Source organism: Mus musculus, chromosome 10 (genome assembly GCF_000001635.26).
Source record: "Mus musculus strain C57BL/6J chromosome 10, GRCm38.p6 C57BL/6J".
NCBI lineage: Eukaryota > Metazoa > Chordata > Mammalia > Rodentia > Muridae > Mus > Mus musculus.
In genome coordinates this window covers 23927439-23942397 of record NC_000076.6, presented here as the reverse complement: position 1 = coordinate 23942397, position 14959 = coordinate 23927439, and the positions used below count along the sequence as shown (strand labels likewise).

The following is a 14959-nucleotide window of genomic DNA, read 5'->3' as shown; positions in this document are numbered from 1 at the left end:
CTCACTTGCTTCTTCTCAGTCTTTCTTGCTCTCTCTCTCTCTCTCTCTCTCTCACTCTTTCTGTGTGTGTGTGTGTGTGTGTCTGTGTGTGTATCTGTGTCTGTCTTTCTGTTTCTCTTTCTCTCTCTCTCTCTCTCTCTCTCTCTCTCTCGCTCACACACACACACACACACACACACACACACACACACACACACACACGTGCATGCACACGCACTTTGAGCAGATTTTTTTTCTTTTTCTTTTCCACAATTTGTCCATTTCTTGAAGTATATTAAAGCAACCCAGGATGTGGGCACAGTATGCTGCGATCAAATCAGACTGAAAATCATCTCTCTCACTTCCACCATTTTCAGGTATTGGTAACTTCATTCTTTTCAGATCATTTTAAAATTTTCTATGTGTGTTTTAACCAACGGTGACCCTTCTGTGCTAAAGAAGATTTAGAAGCAATTATTGTACTTATCTGTGTTTTGGTACTCTTTATTAATTTTTATTATTAGCTTTTACGTTACCATAAGTGGGTTCCACTATACAGAGTCCTCATTTTTCTACATACATTTCATTTGTAAAGTCTTTGTTATTTAGTTTTTGTTCTACATTATATATTTTCATATATATACATACATATGTATATATGTACATATATGTATATGTATGTATTCACACACATATATTTCCTTTGTTCTTCATCCCCATCCCTCCATACCCTGGCATGTCAACCCTTATTTGCCGATCCTCCTCAGTCTCCTAAGCCCCTTGAAGCAAATTCATTCTTTGAGTGCCAGTCGTTGATGACTAGTACAGATCAAGTCTATTCTGTTTCTTTTTGAGTAAACAAATTAGTATTATGGAAATGCGAGCTGAAAATTTTACCCAGTAAAATGTACTTGAGTGCTCTGCGAAACCAAGGGTAGAAGAAACCATAAATTAAGGGATTACATGTGGAATTAAAATAACCGAACCATGTTAAGGCATCAAACAGAACTGCAGGCGTAGAGAAATTCAGAAACGGATCTAACAGGATGGTGAAGAAACATGGAAACCAACACAATAAGAAAACACCCATCACTATCCCTAAAGTTTTGGCTGCTTTTTTGTCCTTCCTCATTTGATTGTTTTGATTTTCTGGCAAGTTGTCAATTACGCGAGCGTGTTTTTTGGATACAGCGAAAATTTTGCCGTAAATCCCCACCATCATCGAGCTAGGAGTGAAAAAGCCTGCCACAAACAAGGTGGTCCCCCATAGCTTGTTGAACATGACTGGGCAGGAACTGGAACATGCAACCAAAATGTCATAGCCTTCAATTCCATCAGCGTAAGCCTCGGAGAAGACCACCCCAAAGGCAAACGCCCCGGGGACTGACCAGCAGACGAGCAGCAGCCGCCTAACGACCGGGATAGTCATTTTGGTGCAATAATGCAAAGGGTGACAGATGGCATAAAATCTATCGACGGCCACCGAGCAAAGGTGGAAAATGGACGTTATGCTAAGCATCAGGTCGAAGCTATAATGGATCTTGCAAAACGTAAGTCCGAAATACCAGCAGTTTTCCACTGACCTGACCATACTATATGGCATGATGGTGAATCCGAGAAGGAAGTCGGTGACGGCCATGGAGAGAATGAGGAGGTTGGTCGGTGTGTGAAGCTGTTTGAAGTAGGAAATGGAAATGATCATGGCCAGGTTGCCAAAGATCGTGATGAATATGGCGCAGGCCATCAACGAGTACATGGCAGCTCGGACGCCGAGAGATCTTTCATTCTCTGGGCAAGATCCATTTCCGTACTCTGAACAATCAAAGGTTTCCTATATAAAAATAAGAACACAGGGGACTTATCAGAGACTAGACAAAGACTCAACATTTCATCTCTTCTTTCTCAGACAGATTCAAGAAAAAATACAGAAGACACGTAATCATATTTATATATTTCAGTATCATTACTTCTGTATTATACTGAAATATATATATATATATGATTACGTGTCTTTCTCACTAACTTTGTGATTTATAGAATTCTAATAGAATAGATTAAAATTGTTTACTTTATAGTTTTAGTTGTCACTTTATAGTGACAGCCATGGAAAGAATGAGGATGTTGGTCAATGTGTGAAGATTTTTAAGTAGAAGAATTACTGAAGAATCTTTAATTATCTGGCAAATCCCCAAGTATTAGCAAGTTTCACAGAACAGGTACATCAAAGGGTCAGCGGACAACTTTCAAGAGTTGGTTCTCTCCGTCACTAGGTGGGTCCTAGGGACAGAACGCAGAGCATCTGGCTTTGCAGTGATAACTTTTCATTGAAACAACTAAGCCAGCTACAGGAAAGGGATCCAGTGCAGAGTTATTCCTCTTTCCTTCCTACTTTGGGACTCCAGGTCCATCAGCAGAAAAGAAATGGAGTCTGTGACAGCATTGTGCTTTCACAGTGGGTTAAAGTGGAGGAAGGAACCACTGATATGCAAGACCTGGGTGTTTAGACACTGCAGGCAGGATATCACCAAATTACATATAAGGTCTCTGCCAGCTAATGCCTTAGATGCTGTTCACAGAAAACCAATCTATTCCCAATAGGTGGTAGTGGTGCTTAGCTGTTTGGTTTTTGAGATAAGGACTCATATGACCCAGGTTGGCCTTGAACTCTTGATCCTTCTGCCTCCATTTCTGGAGTGTTGGGATTATACGTGTGCACCACAATGCCCAGCCTAGACGGGCAATTTTTGTTCACTTGTTGGAAACTTTCTTACCTGCATGTAATGTGTTTTGATCAAGCCCATCCCCCTGCCCTTCACCTCCACCCTCTCCCTTCCCCTCCCTACCAACTCCTCCCAACCTTGTGTACTCTCTCTGGCTTTAACCTTCTGAACCCACATGGCACTGCCAGTCTGTACATAGATTCAGGGCCATCAACTAGGGCCCAGGAAGTCCCTCCATCCATGTTGAAGTTTTGTCCAACTTCATCTTGTACATGCAAGAAGTTTGAATCCATGCATGGAGTGTCTCTGCCATGTCTGGACCTCTTACTCTTAAAATCTTCCCACCTCCTCTTCCTGCCTCCTCTCCCATGATCATCCCTACCTTGGGATACTTTCACTAAAATCTTTTCCCCATACATATTTAAAGTATATATAATCAGTTCTCAAACTATACTTATTTTTAGTACCTAAAAGTACGAGTTTCTATTAGTACAGTAATTAAAAAAAAAATAAAAGCCACAGGAAGGGACCGAGATGCAGATAGTATAGATACAAGATGATAATAGATAGCCAGGCAGACAGACAGACAAGCAGACAGATCCCCCACCCCTCCTCCCGACAACTCTATTTTCTAAGTGAAGTGACTTTAAAATGAAGCAATCACATTCCCTTCAGGTTTACTATGCTGTTCCCCTTGTCTTTCTTTTGTGAAGTGGGGATTCACAATGATCACAAATTCTGCTCCTGAGGTCCCTCTGCCTCACCTAGGGGGACACCTGTACCAAACACATCAGTGGGTCCTCATGAAAAACCCCCACTCTTTTCTGGGGTTGTAAATATTCATCTCAGAAAACGAGACATGTTGTCAAAAGGTAGTAAATTCTTTTGTTTCCACATTTTAACTGAGCTGCCTTTAACTGCAAATTTACAGTAAGCCCTGACTGACTCTCTAACCATCTGTAATCTTGCTTATTCTCTCTGCATGTGACAAAAAGCAAACAAGGACAAACAATCTCACTGCTTTACAGTAGTGGAGGCATTTTACTTAACACTCGAAGAAGAGAAAACACAGATCTTTCCCTTCACATCCCGTCTCCATGTACCTGCTGGGCTTCAAAAGATGCCATCGTGACTGCTTTGTGGAAGAAGCTGTCTCTTCTCCGCTCCCTGTGAATGCTAACGCTGAACTGTAAGACATGAGCTATGTTAACTGTGCTGCTTTATAATTTAACAATTGGTCTCAAGGGCATTGGATGTGTGCTGGGGAGAAGGGGAGGGCCCTGGTCATTCTGAAGTTTAACAGCTTAAGTGACCCTGACTACCCCTCTGTCCTTTTAGGAATCTCTGCTTGCTTTTGTTTTCATTACCCCCGGCACACTGAATGCTCTAAAACAGCTAGCCTGTAAAGGCTGTAATAGTTAATGGAACTCCTTCAGTTATCGGAGGCTCTCAATTCTGATTACATAAAGTTAGAATTCATGGAGAGATGTAGACTAGATAGGTGTCCCCTGCCACTTTAGGATGACCAGAATGAAGAAGCACAGTCCATACTTTATATCACATTTTATACTCACGGGATTTTCTCATCCACCGTTTTCCTGTATTTGGCTAGGGTGCAGCTCAGTGCTCCTAACCCTGCAGGAGTTACACGGTTATCACTGCCTTAAGTAACTCCACGAAGGCGCTCACATCCTCTCAGATATCATGTCTTTAAATCTGTTTACATCTAATCACAGATGCCTGTAGTTTTATTCTTCTTCTTTTGATATGAGAAAGTTTATTTTCCTCTGCTAGGATACACTGGTCGTTATATGACACCAGGTTCCTGCTTGGGGTTTAGCTATGCCTGTTGTCAGTGACCTTGGCTATTGTGGTAACGACTTTGGATCATTAAACTCGGATAGCCACGTGGGTAAACTGAGCTTTGAAGGGCTTTAGAGGACTCACTGATTTTCTGTCTCCCTCTGGAAGATCTTAGTGAGATTTTAGCAAGGTACTCTGCATTTTCACTTCTCTGGTCCCTACAAAATATATAAGTGACTTGATTTGACCTTTCTTGATAGCTTTCCATAAGGGAGAAAGATTAAAAAAAAAACATCACCCATTTAGAAATTCTGAGCAATGCAAGCTTATTACAACATAATCAGAAAATTTATATTTTTAAAGAAACATTCTAAATACACATATCAACCCAAATGATTATGAAGTTAGGAATTAATTTTTAATATGTAGCCGACAGCATTTCTACTCAAGAGTTTCCAATATCTTTCTTGGCTCTGTAAGGAATTATGCAAGTATTCTTAGAGGACAGGATATAGCTCAGTGATAGATCTCCAGCAATAAAAATGATTTTTATTATCTCCATCGTCGTCATCATCATAACCATCATCATTGTCATTGTCACCACCACCACCATCATCTCTGTTAGTTACACAGGAGTGTAGTAGCGTCTGGTAGTCCCTTGGTAACTACTTCAGCTATCAAGGCTGCTGTTGAAGTATCCTGGTGCTTTTGTTCAATTACCTCTCATAACCAAGATACAGTACCCAGTGCTGAACTACAGTGCCACACAATCTGTCTTCTTTGATCTCACCGTGCATGACCTCACACCATTATAAAGCGTGCTTGTGATGTAGTGTGTAGAATGTAGTAAATTTTAAAAAGAGAAGCCACATAGTTTTTTTTTTTTATAATTGTTCTATCATTAAAATTTTGTCGTGCCTAATTGTGTTAAAGTTTATCACAGAGGTGCAAATGCAGAGAAAATCCAAGTGTATATAGGATTTGGTACTATCTGCAACTTCAAGCACTTACTGACGGACCTTGTATCTTCCACAAACAGATTGCAGTTATGTGTCATTCTATCTCGGACGCTAGAGCTTTCTTGAGTAGATAGATCTTGACAGGGGCTAAAAGGAAGAATGAAGCAGAGTCAGCATCAAAACTTGACAGTAGGGGCTGGTGAGATGGCTCAGTGGGTAAGAGCACCCGACTGCTCTTCCAAAGGTCCGAAGTTCAAATCCCAGCAACCACATGGTGGCTCACAACCACCCGTAATGAGATCTGATGCCCTCTTCTGGTGCTGTCTGAAGACAGCTACAGTGTACTTACATATAATAAATAAATAAATAAATAAATAAATAAATAAATCTTTAAAAAAAAAAAACTTGACAGTAATGTGGCTGAACCCCAATACATGCACGTCCCAAGGAGACTCTTCTGAACCTCCACATCTAATACACGAGACACTCAGATCAAGACTTACAAAGAACATCACTGAGCTGACCATAAACGCAATGGACCCCAACTCGCTATACCGCTAGGAAGCAGAGCCTCCCCCACCCCAAGCCTCATAGCCCAAGTTTGAGCATCTATACACAGCGGAAGGTGAATCTGCCCTCTCAGGGTGAGTGACTGTCTGTTCTTAACACCTCAGGCAGCCTAGGAAATCTGAATGCTTGGATTTAGTTCCCAGGGATTATAACCAAAAGAGAGGGAGTAAAGGAAAATGCAAACATGAATTCTGCAAGAAGATGTGGGCACATTTTGTAACTTAAGCTAGAGGTAAATTACTAACATAAATGTTTACAAGAATATAGAATTCAAATTAATTGCAATTAATTGTGACACACATCTTACTTATTTGTTAGCTGCATAATAAACACCCTTGGTTGTGTTTAATACATGAAGTAACACTGCTTCCATATATCTGTATGCTTATAACCTCAGGCAAATACTCCATCAATTTTATAATAATCATTCTTATTAAGTAAGTGAAAAAAATACTAAGCATATAATTCGTCTTGTTTTTAGAACTCCTTATAAATGAGTTTTGCTGTCTGTTGAAAAATTTCCCCTTATTTCTTTATCTCTTATTTTTATCTGTAATTCATTCACTTTATTACTATATAATAAATCTGTTCTCTTATTAATTGTCATTTGAATTATTTCCAATTCTTTTGCTAATATGAACCATGCTTTCTAGTACACTCTAGGGAAGTCTGCTGTAGCACCTGTTCCTATTGTTGTTTTTTGTTTGTTTTTTCATAAATACACATGGAAAAGCAATGGCAAAGACAGAAAGAATGTGGATACTCATCTTGCACAATATAAAAACAAATAGTATTTGTTCTAGTTTGCTTTCTATGCCCATGGCAAATACTATAGCCAAAATCAACTTTGAGGAGAAAGGGGTTTATTTAAGCTTTCACTTCCAGATTAGAGTCTGTCTGTGAGATAAGTCAGGTCAAGAACTCAGGGCAGGAACGTGCAGGCAGAAACTGAAGCAGTGGCCCTGGAAGAATGCTGCTTACTGGCTCATTCCAGGCCTGTGCTCAGTTACCCTTCTTATGGAGCCCAGGCCCACATGCCTAGGGAAGGCACCGCCCACAGTGGGCTGGGCCATCTAACCCCAATCAACAGTCAACCTTATTACTGAAGGCACCACCCACAGTGGGCTGGACCACCTAATACCAATCAATGAACAGTCACTACAAAAATGCTCGCAGGCCACCTGATCTAGGCAACCCCACCCTAACTGAGACTACTTCAGATGACTCTGGACTGTGTCAAGTTGACAGCCGAAGCTAATTAGGACTGTATTCCAAATGGCTATACTGGTTTATATAGGATGTTTATGACAAAATAAGGTTGCAATTCAATTTTTTCTTATAAATCTTCTTTATCCACTTCTCTCTACTGAATGACCTGACTTTTCTCCATAGTCCTGGCATGCAGATCTGCAGAACATCAAAGCTCATATATATTTCTGAGCTCTCTAATTTCATTTACCATCTTATTCAATAATGGATAAATGCCATGTTGCCTTAGCTATCAGAGCCTCACACTGTCCTCATACATAAGAGAGCAAGACCTCTTCCTCCTCCTCCTCTTCCTCTTCCTAAAGTGACCTGGCTATTTCTGATCATTTGGATATTCATCAGTTTTCCAGGTTCTGCAAAAGCTATGTTGCATTTTAAGTGAACAGCAATAATAGCTGTGTAACATCGAATCTTCCCCTTCAGTGACATGGATGGACTCCATATTTACTTGGTCTCTAACTCTCTTCCAACAAACTTTGTGACATATACGAACATGTCTTATACATATGTTTGTTTATGTATTCAATTCTAGAAATATACCTTCAACACTTGTACGTTTTTGTGTATGTTTGTTGTGGGTTTGGTCTAACGTTACTTGTATTATGTTAATCTGGGTCCCCAAAATTGCATGAACCCACACATTCACATGTCAGACACTGAGGAACCCTGCCCCCAGTTGGTTTTGATTGGTAAATAAAGTTGCCAGTGGCCAATGTCTGAGCAGGGAGACAGAGGCAGAATTTTAGGATTCCTGGGCAAGGGACAGGAGGAAGGAGGAGGAAGGAGAAGAGCCACCATGCTGGGAGAAGGTGTAAGAGAGAAGAAACTACAGCAGAGAAGGTGCAGGACAGAGGGCTCAGCCACCATGCAGGAGCCAGGGAGGGGCAGCCCAAAGATGACCCACACACACTAGGTCTATGGCAGCAAAGATGAAATATAGGTTTCAGTAATAATTTGAGAATATCAGGTGGAGGTGGATTAGCCATGTGGAGGTGGCCCAGCCATTGAGCTGTTTCAGGCTTATAAAACCAAAAAGGCTGTGTGCACATGTGTCTTTCATTCTGGAACCCAGAACATTGGAGTGGGTAGCGAGGAATGCACTGCCACTGCAGGGATCAGTTTGAGTAACATTAATTAGGCACTGCTATATATGTTTGTGTGTGCACATGTAGTGTGTATGTGCATGTGTGCACACAGATGCATGTGTATGTGTGTGTGTATGCTTGTGGAGGCCGGGATTTGATGTCACTATCTTTTGCTGTTGCTCCACTTTATCTTTTGAGATAGGGTCCCACAAACTCAGGACTAGACTGACTGGCCAGCAAACTGGAGATCACCCTGCCTCTGCCTCTGCCTCTGCCTCTGCCTCTGCCTCTGCCTCTGCCTCTGCCTCTGCCTCTGCCTCCTCTGCCTTCTCTGCCTCTGCCTCCTCTCTGCCTCTGCCTCTGCCTCTGCCTCTGCCTCTGCCTCTGCCTCTGCCTCTGCCTCTGCCTCTGCCTCTGCCTCTGCCTCTGCCTCTGCCTCTGCCTCTGCCTCTGCCTCTGCCTCTGCCTCTGCCTCTGCCTCTGCCTCTGCGATGCCAGATGTTTATTACCGTGCTCACGCATAGGTGCCAGAGATGCAAGCTCATGCGCAGACTGCAGGCACTTGACTGACTGAGCCATCATCTCCCTAGCCCGTCTCATACCACTTTTAACAGCTTCATTCCTATATTCTTATAATAATTATTTGTATTTTTATTTTCCTGTCTTGTTATTTTTTATTAGCTTACAAAAATTGTTCATGTAATGAAAATGCCAGCTGACTTATAGGTAATACAAATGGCAAGTTCTACTGACTCTATAAAGACAAACTACTCAGGATTCAGAAAATGGTTGATTTTCCAATTAACTTTATGAAGCTGACATATCACATCCACCGGATACAAAGCCTGGCAAGAATCAACAAAATAGGAAATTTAAAGCTCAATTTTACTCGGAAACATGAATCCAAAGGTGTCTAAACTCATGAACTATTCATGGAAAAAATGAAAAAGGTTGTCTTTATTGGCCTATCCCTAGGACAGAAACATGGTTTAAGAGTTTAACATTAGGATATAATTTAAATATCAGAATATCAAATTAAGGAAGAACAATCATTTGATTATTTCAATAGGAACAAGGTTAAATTAAAATCGATTTATACTGTTTAATAAGACCTCTGTGGAAACTAAAAGAAGAGGCAGTTTATGTAACAAGATTAAGAACATTTATCAAAAACAATAAAATGCAATGAGGAAGTTATGACTTTAGCCTGGGCAATTTTTTTTAACATGACCTCAAAACCACCACACCAGGAACATAAACATACAGATGAGACTATAGCAAACTAAAAGACATGACAAAGGAGGCAAGTAACAGTGTGGAAGCCACTATACCAGAAAGAGAGTTCTATCCATCCAACAACGGGATGATGCTCAAAATACATAGGAAATACAACATCAGGGACCACACATTTCAACTGAAAACAAAAGCAAGAAATTTACATAGGAAAAAAATACTTCTTGAAATTAAGACAAATTATTACAATGTCATCATCATGTTCACTCCTAGGTCTGGACTGGAGTTAGTCTGGGAGATGACGGAACCTGAGCAGGGCAGGTCCTGGAAAGTTCAGGAAAGAGTTATGCTTAAAGCAAAGCTTCTAGAACAAGCAAATGAATCTGATGAAAAGTGTTCTAAAGATTAGGAGCAACTTGTTCACAGACCAAGAGTTCTCATGAAGAGCTGAGTGTTCAGACAATTTAGGCAAATTGGTTTTCTGAAATGTGATATGAAGAAGAGTAGATGGCTCAGACAGAAAGTGAGAGGGCAACTGGAAGACTTTCATGTTAGCCAGAAGATGTGGATCGTTATGTTGTAATACAACGAGAGAAATACGGTCACAGGAGGCTCTTCAACACCCAGGTTGAATTTCAGGCAAATCTGTGACTTCATAGTGGAGAATAGACCAGGGTGGCCAGCACCTACAGAACACAAGCCAGTTGTGGAATTTAATCAGAGTTCACAGGAGGGAACACTTGGGCTGCAACACATGGCCCATGTGTGACAGGGTGTGTGTGAGGTGGGAAGGAGAATCAACTCCAAATTCCTAGGCAGAGCAATTACAGAATCCTGGTATTGTTCACTAGAGTAGGTAGGTTGGGTGATTTCATTGTTGAGCACCCCAAAAAAATGTAAATATCTGTCCATAAATTAGACCCAAAAGACAAAAATACTGCCTTGTTTTATACCATTGGATACACAAACTTTTGTTAGAAGCTAGAAGGTGATACAGAGTTTGATCACAATGGTCTCTGAGGTCATCCAGTCAAAGAGAAAGGGCACAATGGAGTGTTGTGGTCTGAGCTCAAACGTACTGGGAATGCATCTTAAAATTCCATCTCTGCAGCAATGGTTGACTCACTCTTAGAACAAAGAGAATTTGAGTGAGAATGGTAAATCTTAACTGTTGACCACATGCTATGAACCATATGCTCCTGAACACTGTTCAAACATTTGATCAGTCTAACCTCATTTCACCTCCAGGATGCTGATTTTATACACTCCTTTCTATACAAATTCTAGAGACGTAGCAAACTTGGTGGTCCTACATCTGTATTTCTAGAATACAAATAAAACAATGGCTGGCGGACAAGTGTGTGTCATATGAATGAGTAGATGATGAACAAATCTTTGGGAGAACCCTAAAAATGCAGTGTTCATTTTACAGATGGAAAAATTGGAAATGTGTTAGGTAAGTTGGGGAGCTGGGGAAAGGTCAGATAGGAACATGATGTGGCGTGCTGCCTGTAATCCAGCCACAAAAGTCAGTTCTGGGTTCAGTGAGATACACTGTCTCAAAAACAAGGTGGGGAGCAATAGAGAAATGTATGTAGCTGATGTCAGTATCTAGCTTCCAAGCATGTGTGCCTGCACACACAAGAGTTACTATTGTGATTTTTTTTTTGTTCAGTTTCTCTTTGTTGATTTTATTTTATTGTCCTATGAAGTGTGGAAGAAAACCCATTTTACAATCTACATGGCTTTTCTGGTTCTCCAAACTTTCCATGATTTTATGTACTTAGGAGATTGAGCAGGCATATTAAAAAGTTTACAATTTTAAAATGAAGCTATCCTTTTCTTGCAAGCATATGATGTCACTGTCTGCAAGGCCTCCTGTCTGCTCAAAGCCATCTTGAGAGAATTGCTAATCAGAGTAATTAAATGTGTTGATTGGCTATTTACCAATACCCACCGCACTTTATTTGCTGGTTCACACTCCACTGCCAGAGTTTAGTCCAAAGAGACAAGTCTATATGGCAGTTCCTTCTCATTTGCCAAACTTCTGAGTAAATACAGACCAGCGGGTATCATTAACACTTCTGTTTGGTGTCATCTTGAAGGAAAACATTTTCATCTTCTAAGTCCCTGGGCAAGTAGTTGCCCTTAATAGGGATGGGAAAACATTTATCACAGGGCTTCATTTGAGGAACTACTAAGTGCCTAGGGGAATTCTCAAACTATTAAGTGAAGTCCAAGTGTAAAACTGAGAAAGAAAACTTTAGCTGATGCAAACACTGCAAAGCAGTGACTGGCCTTCGCCTACCATTTCTGATGCAAGGGTGCTCACAGAGCTGGTGTTGTGAGCAAAACTAGGGTCCCCCATGTGGGCAATCTCAGAAGTCTCCAGAAAAGCACTGGGCAGACATCACACACACACACACACACACACCTAAGCCCTGGTTGGCTGCCATAAGAAAATCCTCAGCTAAATATCCTCTTTCTTTGCTCATAAATAATTTCCATTTTGAAATGCATAGCTTTATTGCATGCACTAAATAAAGTAAACTTTTCTGTCACAACGAGCACTGGTGCATTACAGGCATGGTTTAGAAAGTTTGCTGTTGTCTTGCTCACGTTCTTCCCAGGGAACTCTCTGAAAGTTCTTAGTGTTCTTTGTGACTTTATTTACCTGCAAATTATATTCTCCCAAGTTTGTTTTATACTCACTGTTCATTCCATCAGGTAATTAACAGGCTGACATAATAGGTTGAGAGGGTTCACAAAGTTTTTAATGGAAAAACAAACAGGTTTGTCAAATAAGAATATCTCAAAACCCTTTCTGCTGGGGCTGGAGAGATGGGTCAGTGGTGAAGAACACATACTGCTCTTCCAGAGGTCCTGAATTTGCACCCACCACAAGCAACTCACAACCATTGTATCCCCAGCTCCACAGAGATCTGACTCTCTGGCTTCTGCAGGCAACTGTACTCAGGTACATGCATATACACACATACACACATACACATAGACATATACACATAGACATATACACATAATTATAGATAATAAAAATAAAATTTCAAATTGAAAAGCCTTTTGCTTGTTATTATCATACCTTCATAAATGAGAAGAACATTGTAATCCTAAAATTTAGTGGAAATGTAATCTTAGACAAATGTTTAGTCCACTGAAAAAATTTTACAGTGTAAAAAACCCATTACATTATTTTGATTGTGGTACTCTGTATTGAACTACACATTTTTTTCTTGATAAGCTTTACCTATTTCTGCTGCAACTCTGTGTTTCCGATTGTGAAGATTTAAATAAAAACTACCCCTATAGGCTTATATACATTGAATGCTTAGTCATCAGGAACCCTTTACTATTTGACAGGATTATAAGTCTTAGGAGTTGTGGCCTTGTCAGAGTAATTGTGTCACTGAGGGTAGGTTTAAGATTTCAAAAGCCCACACCATATATGTCCTCTTTCTCTCTGTCTCTGTCTGTCTCTGTCTCTCTCTCTATCTCTCTCTCTCTTTCGTGTGTGTGTGTGTGTGTGTGTGTGTGTGTGTGTGTGTGTGTGTCTGCCTCTGGATCACGATGTAGCTCTCAATGCCTGCTCCAGTGTCTTCCTGCATGTTTCCACATTCCCCACCATGATGACAATGAACTGAACCTCTAAAACTGTAAGTGAGCCCCCAACTAAATATTTTCTTTCATAAGAGTTGCCTTGGTCATGTTGTAGCTTCACAGCAACAGAACAATGCCTAAGACACCAAGCAATTCTTTCTTCTAAAAAAAAAAAAAAAAATCCTGGAACCCATCTGGAAATGTCCTCTGAAACCTGGTAACCAAAATCACAAGAGCACAAAGAGGAATAAGATTATGATGTCCAGGGGATAAAGGATGTTATAGCACAGTCAGTGAGTGCACATAGCCAGTGAGTGCACATAGTTAGTGAGAGCACATAGTCAGTGAGGCACATTGCCAGCGAGAGCACATAGCCAGTGAGGCACATAGCCAGTGAATGCACATAGCCAGTGAGACACATAGCCAGTGAGTGCACATAGCCAGTGAGTGCACATAGCCAGTGAGCTCACATAGCCAGTGAGTGCACATAGCCAGTGAGTTCACATAGCCAGTGAGTGCACATAGCCAGTGAGTTCACATAGCCAGTGAGAGCACATAGCCAGTGAGTTCACATAGCCAGTGAGTGCACATAGTTAGTGAGAGCACATAGTCAGTGAGGCACATTGCCAGCGAGAGCACATAGCCAGTGAGGCACATAGCCAGTGAATGCACATAGCCAGTGAGACACATAGCCAGTGAGACACATAGCCAGTGAGTGCACATAGCCAGTGAGACACATAGCCAGTGAGTGCACATAGTTAGTGAGAGCACATAGCCAGTGAGTGCACATAGCCAGTGAGTGCACATAGCCAGTGAGTTCACATAGCCAGTGAGTGCACATAGCCAGTGAGTTCACATAGCCAGTGAGTGCACATAGCCAGTGAGTGCACATAGCCAGTGAGTTCACATAGCCAGTGAGTGCACATAGCCAGTGAGTGCACATAGCCAGTGAGTTCACATAGCCAGTGAGAGCACATAGCCAGTGAGGCACATAGCCAGTGAATGCACATAGCCAGTGAGACACATAGCCAGTGAGTGCACATAGCCAGTGTGTGCACATAGCCAGTGAGGCACATAGCCAGTGTGTGCACATAGCCAGCGAGTGCACATAGCCAGTGAGGCACATTGCCAGCGAGTGCACATAGCCAGTGTGTGCACATAGCCAGTGAGTGCACATAGCCTGTGTGTGCACATGACCAGTGTGTGCACATGACCAGTGTGTGCACATGGCCAGAGTGTGCACATGGCCAATGAGTGCACATAGTTAGTGAGGGCACCAGATACTGCATGATATAAATTGGGAATTTGGAGAAAGATGCTTACCTGACTTCAAGGGTCTATATATAGGTGATTCTCAAAAGAGTGCTTAGATGTTACCCAGTTACAAAGTGGGCATGGGGAAGAGACGTTTCAGGCAGACAGAGCTGCTGAAGTAAGAACACGGAGGGAGAAAAAACTGGCCGTTACGGGAAAGCTGGCATTGGAGTCCATATCTGTCTGTTTTCACAGTTGTGGACACTTTTTCCTGCCATGTGCTTCTGAGGTGTGCTCAAGTGATTACAGTTTCTAGTCCATCTCCTTACAGAAATAAATAACGAATAGTTGTCCCTACTTTGTCACAGCCCCAGGAAAAGCAATGATCATCTTCTTGACGTGGGTCTGAGTGCCCACATTATTTTAAAGTGCTCCGAGGAGAGCCAGGGATAAAAAGCATTACTTGGCTGTA

At 41.4% G+C, this 14959-nt stretch overlaps 1 protein-coding gene across 1 annotated transcript; it reads right to left on the bottom strand.

Annotated features, from left to right (window-relative positions):
- Window positions 1-814: 814 nt before the first annotated feature.
- On the bottom strand, window positions 815-3826 carry Taar2 (trace amine-associated receptor 2). The gene is made up of 2 exons (NM_001007266.1): window positions 3803-3826; window positions 815-1810 (listed from the first exon to the last, which is right to left on the bottom strand). The coding sequence occupies exons 1-2, from the start codon at window positions 3824-3826 to the stop codon at window positions 815-817; spliced, it is 1020 nt and encodes a 339-aa protein (NP_001007267.1).
- Between the last annotated feature and the right edge of the window lie 11133 nt (window positions 3827-14959).